Source organism: Carettochelys insculpta, chromosome 28 (genome assembly GCF_033958435.1).
Source record: "Carettochelys insculpta isolate YL-2023 chromosome 28, ASM3395843v1, whole genome shotgun sequence".
NCBI lineage: Eukaryota > Metazoa > Chordata > Testudines > Carettochelyidae > Carettochelys > Carettochelys insculpta.
The window spans coordinates 8,568,864-8,587,294 of NC_134164.1; the positions used below are offsets into that span (position 1 = coordinate 8,568,864).

General features: G+C 45.8%; 1 protein-coding gene across 1 annotated transcript in view; it reads right to left on the minus strand.

Annotated features, from left to right (window-relative positions):
* The window catches only part of DCAF7 (DDB1 and CUL4 associated factor 7), a 31,909-nt gene that overhangs the window by 8,899 nt on the left and 4,579 nt on the right, over window positions 1-18,431 (minus strand). The window contains exons 2-6 of the mRNA XM_074979350.1: window positions 11,821-11,979; window positions 11,169-11,280; window positions 9,899-10,017; window positions 1,571-1,780; window positions 403-520 (exon numbers count right to left, since the gene is read on the minus strand). Coding sequence (XP_074835451.1) covers window positions 403-520; window positions 1,571-1,780; window positions 9,899-10,017; window positions 11,169-11,280; window positions 11,821-11,979 — 718 coding nt within the window. The remainder of the gene's footprint in view (window positions 1-402; window positions 521-1,570; window positions 1,781-9,898; window positions 10,018-11,168; window positions 11,281-11,820; window positions 11,980-18,431) is intronic.

Sequence of the window (18,431 nt, forward strand, 5' to 3'; positions counted from 1 at the left end):
AATGTTTAGCTGTTAGCTTTACGTGCATTCCTTAATGAACAACTCCAACATTCATGACTTAAAAGGCGTTGTCTTTCCTTCACAGTTCAGACACTGGGACACAGTCCCTCATTTTCCAGAGAGAGGGATAACCCAATGCACAAACTGCTTAAGAGGCAGCAGCTTAGCTTCTCAGTTTCTCTGCAGAATTTTGCAAAATAGGGGCAATAAAATGAACATCTACGACAGTTGGATATACCTAGGGCTCTCAGTTTTTGAGCCCCCCCCTTCTCAAAAATTGATTAGAGACAGCGGAAATGAATGCAGGAGTCTTAGGATAGAGGGTCATACCTTCAGAAAGCTCCTAGGGAACAGAAAACCCAAAGAGGGAGGAGCTGAGCAAACAGCTCTCTCTGTGCTCACCTGCTGTACAGATATGGCAGGAAGAGTGAGGTGCCCAGGCAATGCCATTCACACATGCTCTATGGTTGTTTAACCTGGCAACGGGTGTGCAAGGAACTCTGACATCTAGAATCACAACCTTCAGAAGCAACAGTAAAATGTTTATTTGTTTCCTGAAGAAAACAAGACATTTTGGCAGACAAAATAAAAACAGCGGTCTGCAAAGAGACAACTGACTAAAAGCTGTTTTAAAAAAGGTATCTGGCTGCCTAGGTCTTTTGAAAGCAGTTACAGAACTCAGCAATTACACCTTGTATAATATGTAATATGAGCAGAGTGAATTATGAAGTTACAGTTCCAAAGAGAGATACTCGTTAATGTCAAGCTACAGAAAAATTTAGCATGCCTTTTGAAGCCCTGGAGCAAGATGGAACTTAAAAAGAGTATCAGCTCAGAAGCAAAAAGACCAGTCTCAATATTAGCTGCAGGTTAGAGGAGGATGGCAATTCCTCTAACTTATAGCATCCCAAAACCTACAGCTGCATATTACAGATGCACATAAATATGCAGACATATAGAATCAAGTTGGCTTTTACAGAAGCGTTTACAGTAAACTCATCTGGCAGCCCTGGGACCAGGAGGTTGCCAGATATTCAAATATTCTGTATAACAGAGAGGTATGCCTAGCAATGCACAGCACTCAAGAAAAACAAGATTAGATAGTAAACAAACAAAAATATGTGCAGAGTACTTTATTCACCAACAGTAATATCGTACACTGTACACTTATACTCTGTTTGCTGTAATTATTTGTACTTACTCTCACTACACTGTACTTAAAACGTAGCTAAAATTTGCTTATGGTTAAAATGCTATTTATTTCAGAGTTCTGGACCATAGAATGCTGGTTAAGACTGAGTGTACTGTATATTGAAATTCAGCACATATGAGATCTTCAAAACATTTGGAAAGTGAACAGTGTACAATGCAGTGAAGAACTCCATAGAACAACAACATTAGACTCTGGGCTTCTTGCAAATCTGAACTACAACCCTGTCCCACATACCCTATGAAGCACTTGTGTAAGTGCTCTACTCCTTCAAAGCACTTTACCAGCACCGACTAAGCAGTAAGCCCATCTATAAAACCTAACTGCAAAAGGCTACAGTATGAGTTGTCAGTGCCTCACCTCCATACCATCCATGGCCATTGTTGCAAGATAGTTTGGATCCTGCTTGTTCCAGCAGAGACGCAGCAACGGATGGTGCTGCGGATCCTCATAGATAATGGTGCTGTGTTCCAGATGACGAAGGTCAAACATCCGCACTGAGCCATCTGCGCCAACTGAAGCAAACATGTCTCTCCCGCCACCCGCACGGCTAAATGCAATGTCATACACCTGCTCAGTGATAGGGGAGAGAAGATGACAGCATTATGTTAGCATTTTGCCTCCCATTTTGCCACTTTCAAGGAGCGTACCCCATTTCTTCCTTCTTCCCACATCAGTTAGCAATTACAAATGCACGGACAGCACATGGCCATGTCAGAGTAGTGACAGCACTGCTTTCTAGGCAGTTTGAGAGGAGAGTATGCTAATAGTGCTAACAACATAGCTGCAAAAATGGTTCCAGCTTCTTTATTTTCTACATCTGGCCTTCTCCTTGCCAATAAAAATACCTCCATTATGTAGCACATGCAGCCCAGCTATGTACATGTTTATGGAGAAAAATACAGAAATCTTAAGATCACATGTAGCATCAGCTTATTACCACGTAAGTTCTCTGTTGGGGGAACGCACTCAGGCTTTTTCATCTAACTAGAGTGTTATCACTGACTATTCTTCATATGTCACCAGACATTTGATTTTACTAAGGAATTGCAATGAATTGTAGGAAATACTACTCTCTTGGTAGAATATGTAATGTAGCGCCCACTGACCAATGATGCACTTAGAGATGGCAGAGATACAGTAAACTCTTTGATGTCCTGCATCCACAGGACTAGAAGGTTGCCAGATAATCAAATATTCTGGATAATTGAGAGTACTCATGCTGGGAGAGCAGAGGATCCTGCTGGCTGCAATCAGAAGCAGCACTGAGTGATGGATGCAGGGCAGCAGTGAGAGGGCTGGTCCCCTCCCTCAGGGGGCAGGGCACTGCTCTCCCTTCATGTGCACAAACCTCAGCCCTGACACTGCTTCTCTGTGCTTCTGCCTGGTGTTCGCTGACCAGGGCTGCCCTGCTGTGAGTCATGTCTGTTATTCAAGTGTGCTGGTTAATCAAATAATGGTTAAACAAGAGTTTACTGTATAATCCGTTCTCTGGCTCAGACTATGCCCTCCACAAGAAAAGAGAAGGTACTCACTTGTAGTAACGATGGTTCTTCGAGATGTGTCCCTGTGGGTGCTCCACAGTAGGTGTCAGGCTCGCCCAGCACCGCAGACTGGAATTCTTCTAGCAGTTTCCAGTGGATCGCGCATGAGCCGATGCGCGCCCCTCCCTTGTGCGCCCTCGGTAATGTGCGCGATCTGGACCCCGTCAGTTCCTTGACCAACCGCCCTGGATGCTCCTGAAAAAACACCGGACAGATCTGAAGCGGGGAGGATGGGCGGGTAGTGGAGCACCCACGGGGACACATCTCGAAGAACCATCGTTACTACAAGTGAGTAACTTCTCTTTCTTCTTCGAGTGGTCCCCGTGGGTGCTCCACAGTAGGTGACTACCCAGCAGTAACCCCAAGTAAGGAGGTGGGTACTTGATTCATGTGCAGCTTGCCCTTGAGAGGACTACTGTCAACAGACGGGTATCCTCATCTAAACACCCGATGCAGAGCATAATGCTTGGCGAAGGTGTCACAGGATGACCAAGTTGCCACTCTGCAAATGTCCTTCAACGCGATTCCCTTGAAGAAGGCCGTTGATGCTGCCACCCCTCTGGTGGAGTGAGCCATGGGCGGGGCTAGCCAAGGGGTCTTTCGAATCTTGTAGAACAGTTTTATACAGGACACAATGTGATTTGAAATTCTCTGGGAAGAGAGGCCTTCACCTTTCGACCTGGGAGCGAGAGACACCAGAAGCCTGTCCGTTTTCCGGAAGGGCTTAGTTCTGTCTATGTAAAAGGCCAACGCCCTCCTCACATCTAGGAGATGCAGGCACGCCTCCTTGCTGGAGCTGTGAGGCTTCGGGTAAAACGAGGGTAATACTATTGGTTCGTTAATGTGGAACTCCGAGGAAACTTTCGGAACGAAGGCTGGGTGTAACCATAAGATCACCGCCTCCTTTGAGAATACTGTGCAGGGCGGCGTTGCCATCAGTGCTGCGAGCTCGCTCACCCTGCGGGCTGACGTAATCGCAAGAAGGAAGCTCGTTTTCATGGTAAGTAGTCGGAGGGGTACTGTGGCTAATGGTTCGAAGGGTAGTCCCGATAGCGTGTGGAGTACCAAGTCCAAACTCCACGATGGTGGTAGTGGTTTTCGAGGAGGGTACAGGATTACCAGCCCCTTCAAGAACCTTGTGACAATAGGATGGGCGAATAGGGTGGGCCCTTCCTCTTTGTGCTGAAAAGCTGATATAGCTGCGAGGTGGACTTTTAGCGAGGATAGAGAGAGCCCGTCTCGTTTGATGTCCAGCAGGTATTCTAGAATTACAGTTATAGGGAAGTCCAGAGGAGCTAACTGTTTGGCAGAGCACCAGGCAGTAAAGCGTGTCCATTTCTGTTCGTAAGTCCTCCTGGTGGAGGTCCTTCGGCTACACTCTAAGACTTGTCCTACTCCCTCTGTACACGTGCTCTCTAAGGCGCTGAGCCATGGATTAACCATGCTTGTAGGCGGAGTCCCTGAGGGTGTGGGTGCACTATGGACCCCTCAAGCCTGTGTGAGTAAGTCCGGCGCTACCGGTAGGGGGAGTGGTGGACGATCCGTCATGCGCAGAAGCAGGGGAAACCATTGTTGTCGGTCCCAAGTTGGAACTATGAGTATCATGCGAGCTCTCTCCCTTCTGGCTTTCTGCAGAACCTTGCGGATAAGTGTTGTGGGGGGAAACGCATAGAGTACAGGGCCCTTCCATGAGATCATGAAGGCGTCCCCCAGGGACCCCCCACCCATTCCTGCTCTGGAGCAGTACTGAGGGCACTTCTTGTTGTGCTGGGTGGCAAATAAATCGACTTGGGGAAACCCCCAGGTGCGAAATATGCGTCGTAGCAGGTCAGAGCAGATCTGCCACTCGTGCATGAGTGCAAAGCGCCTGCTCAGTTGATCTGCCTTCATGTTGTGGGCACCTGGCAAGTACGAGGCTTTCAACATCACGTTGTTGGCAATGCACCAATTCCACAAATCGGACCGCTTCTGCACATAGCGCACGGGACCGTGCCCCTCCTTGTTGATTGATGCAGAACATGGTGGAGGTATTGTCTGTATTGATCCTGACTACTTTGCTGTGCAGGTACTTCCGAAAATGTCTGCCTGCATTGAACACTGCTCTGAGCTCCAGTATGTTTATGTGCAGTGTCTGTTCCGCGGGGGACCACAGCCCTTGAGTCACCTTGCTGCCAATGTGCGCTCCCCATCCTATGTGGGAGGCGTCGGTTGTAAGAAAAATGGAAATTTGTGGTTGGTGGAAGGGCACTCCCACTAGCAGGTTCTTCGGATCTGCCCACCACGCGAGCGACTTCCATACCTCTGTCGTGGGCGATACTACACTGTGGACGGTATGGGCTGCCGGTCTGTAAACGCTCGCCAGCCAATGCTGCAGGCTTCGCATGTGTAACCTGGCATTCTGTACCACAAACATGGCGGCCGCCATGTGCCCCAACAGTTGCAGGCATGTTAAGATCAGCACCGCGGGGCTGTACATCATGACTTGCACCAAAGATTTGATGGTGCGGAAGTGGACGTCGGGCAGGTATACTCTCGATGCGATAGATTTTATGCACGCCCCTATGAACTCTACATCGTGCGTGGGTTTGGTCTTAGACTTTGCAAGGTTGATAACTAGGCCCAGCGAAGTAAACGTGTTCGCAGTAATGCGTATCATGCGTAGGGCCTCTGCTTTTGAGGCCCCTTTCAGTAGGCAGTCATCCAGTTATGGAAAAAATAAACACGCCCTGCCTGTGCAGGTAAGCTGATACCACTGCCAGCGTTTTGGTAAAGACTCTGGGTGCCGAGGATAGGCCAAACGGAAGAACCCTGTATTGGAAATGCTCCCCACCGACCGTGAAGCGGAGGAAGCATCTGTGTGCCGGGTGGATTGTTATATGAAAGTAAGCGTCTTGTAAGTCGAGAGCTGCAAACCAGTCTCCATCGTCCAGTGCTGTAAGTATGGAGGCAACTGTAATCATCCAGAAGCGCTGCTTGCACAAGTATCTGTTGAGGCCCCATAGGTCCAAAATCGGCCTCCAGCCTCCTGTTTTTTTCCTCTGTTAGGAAGTATCGTGAGTAAAAACCTTTTCCTTGGAATTGTTCCAGTACTCTTTCCACTGCCCCTATGAACATGAGGTTATCTACCTCCTGCTTCAGCATCGCCTCGTGAGAAGGGTCCCTGAGAAGAGGCCGGGTGGGAGGTTTCGTCAGTGCTAGTGACTGGAAGGGGATTGTGTAACCTGTGGCTATAATTTCCAGCACCCATTTGTCTGTTGTGATATTTTGCCATTGGGAGTGGAACGGTTTGAGGTGATGATGGAACATGAGGTGAGAGAGTGGCATTGAGCAATGGTGTTGATAGTGCAGTCCTCGACATACCCATCAAACTTGCTGCCTCTGGGCTTGTCCCGAGGTTGTGCGACTTTGTTGAGAACGTCGCCTGGGGGCCCTGTACTGTTGCTGCTGTTGATGGCGCCCTTGGTCATAGCCTCGCTAATATTGTGCGCGTTGTGGTTGGTAAGCATAGCGCCTTTGCTGAGGATAGAATTTCTTTTTCTTGTATGGAGGAGTGTAGATACCCAAGGTCTTAAGTGTGGCCCTCGAATCTTTGCTAGAGTGTAGGACTGAGTTGGTGGATTCTGCAAACAGCTTTTGCTTGTCGAAGGGAAGAGCCACGATCTTCGCCTGTAGATCTCTGGGGATACCAGACATCTGGAGCCAGGACTCCCTACGCATTACCACTGCTGCGGCTGTTGAGCGTGCCGCTGTGTCCGCCACCTCCAGGGCAATCTGAACTCCTGTTCGCGAGGCAGCGTAGCCCTCCTGGATGATCGCCTTTAACACCGGCTTCTTGTCCTCCGGGAGGGAATCCATGAGAGAGGTAAGTCTAGAGTAGTTGTCAAAGTTATGGTTTGATAAATGTGCCACGTAGTTTGCCATTCTCAGTAATAAGGTAGAGGAGGAGTAGACCATCCTGCCGAACAGCTCTAATTTCTTAGCATCTTTATCTGACCCCCGATTTGTACTGAGGCATCTTCAACCTCTGCTGGGACGATTCGACCACCAAAGAATTGGGCTGTGGGTGACTAAACAGGAATTCCATGCCCTTGGCTGGGATGAAGTATTTCTTATCTGCCCTTTTATTCGTAGGCGGAATAGAGGCTGGAGTCTGCCATATGTTAGTGGCTGACTCCATAATGGCTTCGTCCAGTGGAATAGCGATTTTAGATGAAGCTGGGGGTCTCAAATTTTTCAGGAGTTTATGATGCTTCTCCTGCACCTCTGCTATTTGAATGGCCTGCGTGTATGCTACTCTTTTGAACAGCTCTTGGAATTGTTTAAGGTCATCCGGAGGGGAGACATCCCCGGGGACAATTGCCTCATCTGGGGAGGATGAGGAGGAGCCGCTAGGATAAACCTCCCCCAAGTCCTCTGGCTCCCAAGTTCACTGGTATGCTTGCTCCCTCGTGGGCTGTGAAGGAAAGTCTCGGGACTCTGGACCGAATTCCCCCTGGGACAGCTGCGTTCCTCTCCCAGAGCGAGAGTGTACACGGGGGTATTGGCGAGGAGTGGGAGGGGATCTGCCCCTGGATCTTGACCTCCGATGTCGGTGTTCAGTATGATGAGGATGGCCACAACAGCATGGACAAGGTCCCGGTGAAGGAGACCTGGACCATGATCGGAGTGTGTACCCATGATGTCTGCGAGAGCGGGATCTCCGTGACAACACTGATAATGGTGAAGCTGGTATGTGATAGTACTCATAGGGATCCATGCCCAAAAAGGGCGAAGGTGGCCTGAGCCAAGGTGAAGGTGGCTGGAGGAACGGAGAGGGAGGTCCGAAATAGGCCGGTGGAGTTGCCGCCCTGCGACGCGGCGTGTGGGCTGGGTGATAACAGCATCACAGCCCTGCCTGGAGATGGACTGAGGTGCCGGGTTTTGGCTCTAGCTTCCCCCCACCCCTGCAGGGTGGGCACCGCCCCCTCCCGTGCCGGGTATCTCGGCCCCGCTGTCAGTGCCGCGCTCGGTACTGTCATAAGTGGTGCCGCGCAGGTAGCTTCCTCCGGTGCCACCAGGCCCCACGTTGGCTGCCCTGCGCCATCGGTGCCGTGAGAGCCAGTGCCATGTGAGGCAGCGCCGCCGATTCCAGCGCTTGCCGCGCTGGCGCCCGCAGCGCCCTCAGTGCCAACTGCTGAATAGCCGGAGGCCTGGGCCCGGCCCCGGCCGTGCTGCCGCTTTCATCAGCCCGCGGCTCAGGGCTCTGCGTTCCGCTCGTCCTGCTTGCTGACAGCGCCGGCAAGGATCGAGCCAGGGAGAGTTTCCTCTTCTTTTGCACAGAGGGGGTCAAACAAGCCGCCTTCCTTTTATGCGACCCAGAGGGCCCTTCTGTGTGAGGCTTCTCCAGCGGCTCAGGCTGAAGGGCCTTATCAAACAAGATCATTTTGAGCCTCATCTCTCTGTCCTTCCTGGCCCTGGCTGTAAGCTTAGCGCAGTGCGAACACTTCCGGGTAACATGGGACTCCCCCAGGCAGCAAATGCACTTACTATGCCCATCAGAAGCTGGCATAGCCTCGCGGCATGACTCACACTTCTTAAACCCCGAGGAAGACATTGTGGTGAGTCTTTACTGTTAATAGGCTACTTAGCCGCTAATCAGTGCGTTCTACAACCCAAATGACATTCACGGCCTTCAGGGTAGCAGATGGCTTAACCAGCCTTCTTTGTCCACTCCTGTTCCCTCCGTTCCTCTTCTCTCCTACTATTTTGTATTTATTTTGTTTTTGTTTTTTTTGTATATTAGTAAGAACAACGAGCTAACAAGTAAAAACAACTATCTTATCTGTCTCAGGCTTTAGAGCCAGAGCGGATTCCGTCTGCAGCCGTTGGCGGTTGAGAAGGAACTGGCGGGGACTGGATCGCGCACATGACCGAGGGCACACAAGGGAGCGGCACGCATCGGCGCATGCGCGATCCAGTGGAAACTGCTAGAAGAATTCCGATCTGCGGCGCCAGGCGAGCCCGACACCTACCGTGGAGCACCCACGGGGACCACTCAAAGAAGAATGAAAATTTAGAGGTACATAACTTTTAGGAGGATCTTTAAGACTATATCAGGTCTAATTCTATCTTATGAGGCCTCAGCAGTAGGAATCCCAATACTAATGCAACTTGAATAGTGCAGAGATAGAGCAAATTTTACGAATAAAATTAGCTTTTTTGAGACGTGTATGGGGGGGGGGGGGAGAAAAAGGGGGGGGTTCCATTGTAGGATAAAAGGTCATACAGGTTTTGTCCTGAGTCTAGCATGACCTGCATCTCAAATTCATACCAAAGATGATTTTTATGCTATGCATATTTTATATAAAATAAACCAAACTCTTTTCATATGGCACTCAATTCTTGGGAATTCTTGAGGGGAGAAGAGGAGGTTGGAAGGAAATTTGCTCGGAAACAAAGGCTTCAGGTCTAATCAAAATTACTGAAGACCCTAATAATGTTCCTTGAAGCAAAGGGGCAGAAAGTCCCAGGGAATGACGAACCTTTTCCTTCCTACCCCACCACACTGCAAATGCTCTCAGAAGAAGATCCTGTGAGGCCTACACAGCAAAGAATCCCTCCTCCACTTTCTCATAAATGGAGCCAGGAACCAGACTTTTTTTTTTTTTTAAAAAGGTAGTTAGAATAATTCTAACTTGAATAGAAGCTACTACTTCTACAGGGCGATTTGGAGGCCTTAAAGACTGGAAAAGATGGAAACACATAGTTAAGTTTGTTAACGTTAATCTTTAAAAAGTGAAATTAAAAAATGAAGACAATATTAAAAAGTTTTTACCACCCTTAAATTACTAATATAGCCTCTCAACTTTAAACTGGAGTTAAGTTTTGTCTGACAGTATTTTTAGAAATGTAATACAGATTAAAGCAAAACAGCCAGCATAAGCTGCAATCCATAGTCAAAAATGAGTAAAAGCAAGCATGTAGAATTTCAGACAAGCAACTTAAGTTTAGACAAATGTATAAAGTAGAATCCAAGTCAGTTTTTTCAAAATCCTCAAGATTTTTCTGGAGAAAAATGGGGGAAATTATGTTTATTTTACAAACGTTTAAGAGATGTAACTCAGACAATCATATAAATGAGAAAAAGTAAGAGCAATATCATCACCTCTTTGTCATGTGCAATAAGCTGGGTCTTGACATGGCCTGATACCAGATTCACTCTTCCTAACACCTGCCCAGTCTCCAGACCCCAGATAGTACAGGTTGTATCAATGCTAGAGGTACCTGAAACAAAAATAGTTGGTTAACGGTGGTACTAACACAGAAATGTAATCTAATCACTTACAGGACTAGTCTGATGTACTTTGAGATCTATGGGTGAGAACTCTGCGCGAGCACAATGTTGATTAAAATTCTGATCAAAACATTTGACATGCCTGAATTAAACTATGGGCCACCGGGTGGATCTGGCCTGCACAACATATGACCCACATGACACAGGTTGTGCAAAAATTAAGCCAAGTCTCTAACCCTTGTAGCTGTAGAGTGCTTTCCAAAGATGACCAAGCATAAAGTAAGGTCTTGTCTGCCTGAGTGTACTGATGGCATAAGATAAGGATTCGGTGGAGTGAATTCTCCTGCCATATACAAAAATGGCTACAACATCACCTCTAAAGTCCAACAACAGTAGGAGTGAAGCCCCAAGGGGCAGGAATTGCTGCAAGAGAGAGAAAACACTGGAATAAAAGTTACTATAGAAAAAAGGATGAGGAGAAGTCCTACAGCACCTTATAAAGTAAGGTGCCACAGGACTCCTCATTGTTTGTGCAGATACAGACTAACATGGCTACCCCATGAGACCTATAGAAAGGATGTACTGCCCCCTGCTCTCTCTTCAAACTTCTGCCTGAAGCAAGTGGAGATCTTGACTATGGGTCAAAGGGAAGCTACATCATCCTGCATTCACTTCTCATTTAAATCCTGCTGCTGCAAAAGTATTTCATTGTAACAAATATGATGGAATGGTACCAATGGGGCTTTGTTCTGTCCAACATGTTCAGCCACAATCAAATGGCTGAACTGAGCCCGAAGCCTCTAGATAAGTTTAGCACTAACAAAAGGTGCCAGCTGGACAGATCTGAAGACTGAAATTCTCTGTTCAAGATGTAGGTTCAGCACAAGGGGAAGCCTGGGAACACCCTCAACCCATGTGCACAACCTTGACTGAGAGACAACTGGAACAGGGAAGGAAGGAAGAGGTTCAAGTTTCCATAATTTGTTCATTCATGACATTTAAGGCAACAGGTTTTTTGTTCTGTAGGAACCTGGCCACTGAACACCCATTAGTTTGGTAATAAGTTCTAGTCATTACTCATCTGGGCCACATTCAACACGATCAGTTTTATAGTGAGAGTCTAATGTTTTATCATTCTTACCTAGGAGATAAGGATCCACTTCATTCCAATCAAATGATGTTAACGGAGCACAAAAATCAGAATTCTTATTATTGTTCAGCAAGCATTCCAGTCGGGTCTCAGTTTCACCCACCTTCGGGAAGAAGTTAATACACAAAAAATGTCTTGTTGAATGGCCTAGCTGCAAAATCTAAGAAGTGCCCCACAGAGCAGAGGCTTTCAGAACTCCAGTTCTTAACTGGTTTGATGTTGGCTTCTTCCACAAATATCTTATCTATTGTAAAGAACTTTCAGCTTGTTTGAAGTAGAACTGAGGAAGGTATATATGCTCTCCCCTAATAAGGCTCTGTTAACACAGCATCCACTGAGCCTTGCCATCACATTTAATAAGCCATTTTCTTAATTCTAATGCCTCCAGAATTCTTAAGACACCTCCCAGGCATGGTACTGTTATTTAAGAGAGAATCCTTTACTTTGAGAACATATGTAAAAAAAATAAAACGAAATTATCCACTATGCAGGCTTTTAATTCTGCCTTATACCCTAGCAACATGGTGAGTATAATCCTAGAGATACTCCACCTCAAAAGAAAAGTAAGTGGGAGAGAAGGGAACTGAAATGCCATGCTGTTAGTGGCACATACACAGTCCTTTTCAAGAGGCTATTTACTTACTCTCCACACACGCAGGTAGTCACCACTGGTTGCCAACAGGTCAGGATATACTCCCTTGGTGTCAGGAATCCACATGAGCTTTGTAGTGGGATATGGATGATCAAAGGTGTTCCTGCAAATGAACTCTGAGCTCTCCTCATCTAAGCCAACGAGCTGGACCTGAAAGAAAAAACGTCTATCAATTACAAACTCACTTTCCTGCCTAGTAAAATTATCATGTTCATAACAGGATTAAGGCTATGTCTACATTACATCATAAAGTCTTTAAGGCAGTTAGCTCCATTTTACAATGTGACTGTCTTCACTGTGAATACCATTAGGTCAATTTCAAGGAGCGCTAAGGTTGATATTATTACATCCACAATGTGAGTCGGTGTAGTGCCAAGTTTGAATTTAAAAGGTCACGTTAATGCTAGTGTGGAAACGTTAATTATTTACATCGACTTTACTGGCCTACATACATGTCTTGTATGTATTTCACAATGCCCCACAGCTGTCTGCTCCCATCTCAGCTGCTCTCCAGGCACGCAGGAAGTAGGTAACAGGAAGCTGACGAATTTGAATTCAGCACCAGGAAGCCCGGGAAATTGAAGTGGGCAACTGGGCCCAATTTGAATTAATTATCTACACAGCGTTCACATCTACCCATTAAAAAATGGTGCCAACACGAGGTGGCAGCTTCTTCCCTGCATATGATATAGCAGGAGAGGCAGAGACTTTTTCCAGTGCTGGTGCCAGCCCCTGCCCCACCACACCGTGGCTACACTGTGTGGTTCATGCTTGTATGAGGGGCTGAAAAGCTTCTTTTCTGCAGTTCACATTTGTACAGGGGTAGCCCCCTGCCCCAGCCCCATGCAGTTGGGGTCTATCCCCCACCGAAAAACATCATGTTACTAGCCCCCAACCCAATAAAAGCACGCAGGCAGTGCAGACCACGTTGCCAGACAGCACCATGTCCTCGCTTGCACACAGTGAAGGCTCTGAAGGCAGGAAAGATTTTCAAGGGCTGGCTGTTGCGTGGGGGGGGCGCCACACAGGAAGTCTCCACCCTCCCATGGCAAAGATTTTCAGGAGCTGGCTGTTGCCAGGAGAGTCTGCCTCCCTGCAGCAAAGATCTTCAGAGGCTGTTTTTTATTTTTTTTTAAAAATGCACTGGAATTGACTTATCTAGTATCATCTTATCTGGCTGTCCTCACTCAGGGAGGTTGAGAGAGAAAAACTCTCCCATTGACCTCGCTTACTACTCCCCACAATAATGAGGAGTACAGGGGTTGACAGTTGAGCGATTTAGCGTGTGTCCCCCAAGCACACACAATCAACTCCTGAAAGGTTGACCCTGGCTGAGTCGATCTCCAATTAAGTGTACATGTATCCCGAGTAACAAGTGGCAGCACACAAGGCTGCTTTAGGTTCCTGATTCTCAACCAGGACTGCACGCATCCCTGGGAGAACACAGAGGTATTCAAGTGTCTACACAGGCTCATCGAGATCTCTGATTAGTTTTACAGAAGGCCACATTTAAAAAAAAAAAAAAAGCACTAGAAAAGTCGGTACAAACTGAAATTTTATACAGGCTATGCCTTATTTATACTACTTTACATATTATACACTTAGAAGCACAATATTTATATATTTTATAAAAGTGAGAATAACCAATTTCAGTAAGAGAATGATGTGACTTTTGCATGGTGTCCATTTTGTAAACAAGTAGTTTTCAAGTAAGGTGAAACTTGGGGGTACATAAGACAAATCAGAATCCTCAAAGGGGGTACAGTAGACTAGAAAGATTAAGAGCTTACCACTGCCCTGAATGATTTGGGATATTCCTCATGGAAAAGCCCCTTTCTCCTAATACCATATGCAATAGTTACAATCAGCTGAGTGCCTGGGATCTGAAATAGCCACAGTCTGTTAGCTTTCATGGCATGCTTCAAGAAGTGCACCTGTTACTGTGGGCTACAGATGGGGGAGCTTGAAAAGCCTCAGTTAGGGAGGTTATAAATCAGATTTTGTAAGGGTCTATTTTAAGCAGTCTGTCAAGGGTGGGAGCGGGGAACTGCTGTTGCGTTTTTATTTATGCATCTTGTGTGAGGAATGCCTACAAAGAAGCTCCTTTCTGAAGAAATCCAAATCTAAACAGTACAAGTCAGATAAGAATTTATCAGCCATTTCTCTTACAGTAGCCAGTTCTGCTATAGTGACATGAGGGAGACTGATCCTTTTAAAAAGATTCAGACTTACTTTTCTTGCTATTAAGAGATAAGAATATTGGCATGCTTTTACAAAATCTACATTCCTAAAAACAGTAACGTAATGGCTGATCTTCATTACAGTTTTGATTTGTAACGCATTAGCAACACATGGAAAGCTGTGTTGAAAAGTTTTCCAAACCTGGTGAGAAACATTGTTTTGAACAGTTTAAAGAAGCTTTGAAGTTTATGAACATGAGAAGCAGTGTTAGTTTTAACTTTTCTTTTAAACATACCTCAAAAATGGGGTTTTTAGGTCAAGCCTCCTTTATGTGATTCGCATGTAAATTTGCCAGCCAAGATAACACATGTTGGACGACGGTTTTCAGACCTGGCCTGCAAAACTATCCTTTAAAACAGTGTTTCCCAATTTCATTTGGCCACAGAACCCTTTTAAACTTGAAAGAATTTTGTGGAACTCCATCCCCAGGTTTAACCCCTCTCAGCCTCAAACTGCCCCCTGCCATCCGCAGGACTAACCTGCCTCACCTGACAAGCGTGTGCTGCCATTGCGCCCCTGCAGCCACCGCCTCCCCTGCTTCTTCCTCCTTTTCAGTGGGGCTGCATGGCTCCATCAGGGACAGACTTGTCTGCCCCTCGCCCAGCTCTCCTGCTCACTTCCCCCTACCTGCAGTGTGGGTGACTCCCTGCCCTGCCATGCTGAAATAATGGAAACAAAACACAATTGGTTTAATGGCCAGAGCCCCCATATGCCCTGCTGGCAGTTAAATTAGTTACATTTAGTTCCATCATTTCAGCAGCAGTAGGGCAGGGATGCTGCAAGAGGAGTTAGCAGCAGCAGCAGCATCGAGAGTTGCAGGTTGCCGACTCCTGAACCCCTAATTTTAGTCTGCAAATTTCCTGAGACCTGTTATATACCCACATCAGTAGACATGGCTGCAGACATCCCCAACTCATTTTTGCAAATGCTGACACAATTTTTGTCTCCAGAGACTTGCAAATTTGCAGTTATCCACTTTGTCTGCAAATATCTGGCTATGTGGATAAGCACAGATCATTTTTACAGATGCTAGTTCTGCAGAACACTGATTGGGAAATGCTGCTTTAAAATATGTCCCACAATGTTCCCTCTAATCTTTTCCATCCATGTGTGGCTTTTTCCATCCTTGTGCAGAATAATTTTTATGTGCACTAAGGCAAGTGTGAATGTACACTACCAGCTAAAACAAAAACCACCATGAGCTATAATAGCAGAGAATAAAAGAGGTATTAGGCAGAATGGGAGCGGAGAGGGGGCAGCAAAAACAAACCAGTATCTTAGATACCTATATACAAATGCAGGAAGTATGGGTAATAAGCAGGAAGAACTTGCAATCCTAACAAACAAACACAACTATCATATAATTGGTATCACGGAAACTTGGTGGGATAATACACGATTGGAATATTGGTATAAAAGGGTACAACTTACTCAGGAAGGATAGGCAGGGTAAACAGGGAGGAGGTGGTGTTGGCTTACATATCAAAAATGTGTACACCTGGACTGAGGTGGAGATGAATGCAGGAGACAGAAGTTGAGTCTCTCTGGGTTAAGCTAAAAGGGGTAAAAAACAAGGGTGATGTCATGATAGGGGTCTACTGCAGACCACCTAGCCAGGTAAAAGGGGTGAATGAGACTCTCTCTAAACAATTAACAAAATTATCCAAAACATAGGATTTGGGGGTGATGGGGGACTTCAACTGTCCAGACATATGTTGGGAAACTAATGCAGCAAGGCACACAATATCCAGAAAGTTTTTGGATTGCATGGATGACATTTTTTTTTTTAATTTCAGAAGGGCAATGTATATACCAGCACCCCCTTTCGAAAGGGGGATGCTAATGAGACACTTTGGGATATACTAATGGGGCGCTGCAATGAATATGTAGCACCTCATTAGCATAATTACAGCTGCAGCACTTTGAAAGCACCGCTTTCAATCGCACGCGGCTTGTCTACACGGGTTCCTTTTTGAAAGGACCCTGCACACTCTGAAATCCCCTTACTCCTACAACCAAATAAGAATAAGGGGATTTCAAAGTGTGCAGGGTCCTTTAGAAAAGAAACCCATGTAGATGAGCTGCGCGCAATCAGAGGTGGCACTTCTGAAGTGCTGCGGCTGTCATTATGCTGATGACATATTTGCTATTATGCAAATTATTATGCATATTATTGCATATTTGTCATTATGCTAATGACATTTACTGCAGCACCTCATTAGCATACCCCAAAGTGTCTCATTAGCATTCCCCTTTCAAGGAGGCTGCTAGTGTAGACCCAGCCCAGGTGGAAAAATGCTACTGGGGGGAAGCACTTCTAGATTTGATTTTAGTGAACAGGAACACATTGAGAATTTGAAAACGGAAGGTAGCTAGGGAGCAAGTGACCATGACATCATAATCCTCCTCCGAAACCCCCACCACCGCTCATGCATCTGACAAAGTGGGTCTTTGCCCACAAAAGCTTATGCTCCAAAATATACATGAGTCTATATGGTGCCACAGGACTTGTTGTTCATGACATCATAGAGTTCATGATTCTAAGCAAAAGCGAAAGAGAGAACAGCAAAATACAGACAATGGATTTCAGGAAAGCAAATTTTGGTAAACTCAGACGATGGGTAGGTAAGGTCCCATGAGACGCAAGATGAAGAGGAAAAACAACTGAGGAGAGTTGGCAGTTTTTCAAATGGACATTATTAAGGGCCCAAAAGCAAAACTATACCACTGTACAGGAAAGCTAGAAAGTATGGGAAAAGACCGCCTTGGCTTAGCCAGGAGATCTTGAATCAAAAAGGAGTTGTATTAAAAAGTGCAAAGTAGGAGAAATCACAAAAGATGTATGTAAACAAACAATGTGTGTATTCAGGGGGAAGATTAGAAAGGCCAAGGCACAGAACAAGCTCAAATTAGTTAGAGACATAAAGGGTAACAAGAAGTTATTCTATATTAGAAGCAAGAGGAAGACCAAGGACAGGGAAGGCCCACTACTCAGTGAGGAGTGAGAAACAAAATCAGGAAACATGGAAATGGCAGAGGTGCTTAATGACTTCTTTGTTTTGATCTTTACCAACAAGGTCAATGAAGAAATGCCTAACATAATGCCTGCTAGTGGGAAGTGGGTAAGTTTAGAGGATAAAAATACATAAAGAACAAGTTAAAATTACTTAGAAAAAATAGATGTCTAAATCATCAAGACCTGATGAAATGCATCCTAGAACACTAAAGGAGCTCATAGAGGAGGTTTCTGAGCCTTTAGCTATCATCTTTGAAAAGTCCTGGAAATCAGGAGAGATTCTAGAAGACTGGACAATGGTGCACACAGTGCTCATGTATAAAAAGGGGAGGAGAAAAAAAAAGGACAACCCAGGAAACTACAGACCAGTCATTTTAACTTCTATGCCAGGAAAGATAATGGAGTAAAGAAAGAGGGAATTCATCTGCAAACATCCAGGAGAAAATAAGGTGATGGGTAACAGCCAGCTTGGATTTGTAAAGAACAAATCATGCCAGACCAATCTGATAGCTTTTTTTGACAGGATAACAAGTCTTGTGGATAAGGGAGAGCCAGTCAGGATGTGGTATACCTAGGCTTTAGTAAGGCATTTGAAATGGTCTTGCATGATCTTCTTATCAATAAGCTAAGCAAATACAACTTAGATGGGACCACTGTAAGGTGGGTGCACAACTGGCTGGATAACCGTTCTCAGAGTGTAGTTATTAATGGTTCACAGTCACACTGGAAGGGCATAACAAGTGAGGTTCTGCAGAGATTTGTTTTAGGACTGGGTCTATTCACAATCTTCATCAATGATTTAAATACTGGCATAGAGAGTATGCTTCTTAAGTTTGCAGAGGATACCAAGCTGGGAGGAGCTGCAACTGCTTTGAAGGATAAGCTCATAATTTAGAATGAGATGGCAAACTGGAGAAATGGTCTGAGGTAAACAGGATGAAGTTTAATAAGGACAAATGCAAAGTACTCCACTTAGGAAGAAACAAATCAGCTTCCCATGTATAGAATGGGAAGCGACTATCTACAAAGGAGTACTGCAGAAAGGGACTTAGGGGCCAGAGTGGACCACAAGCTAAATATGAGTCAGTGTGATGCTGTTGCAAAAAAAAAAAAAAAAAAAGCAAACATGATTCTGGGATGCATTAACAGGAGCATTGTGAGCAAGACACGAGACGTCATTCTTCCGCTCTACTGAGCACTCATTAGGCCTCAGTTGGAGTACTGTGTCCAGTTCTGGGCACCACATTTCAAGAAAGATGCTGAGAAACTGGAAAAGGTCCAGAGAAGAGCAACAAGAATGATCAAAGGTCTAGAGAACATGAGCTGAGGGAATACTGTAAGAACT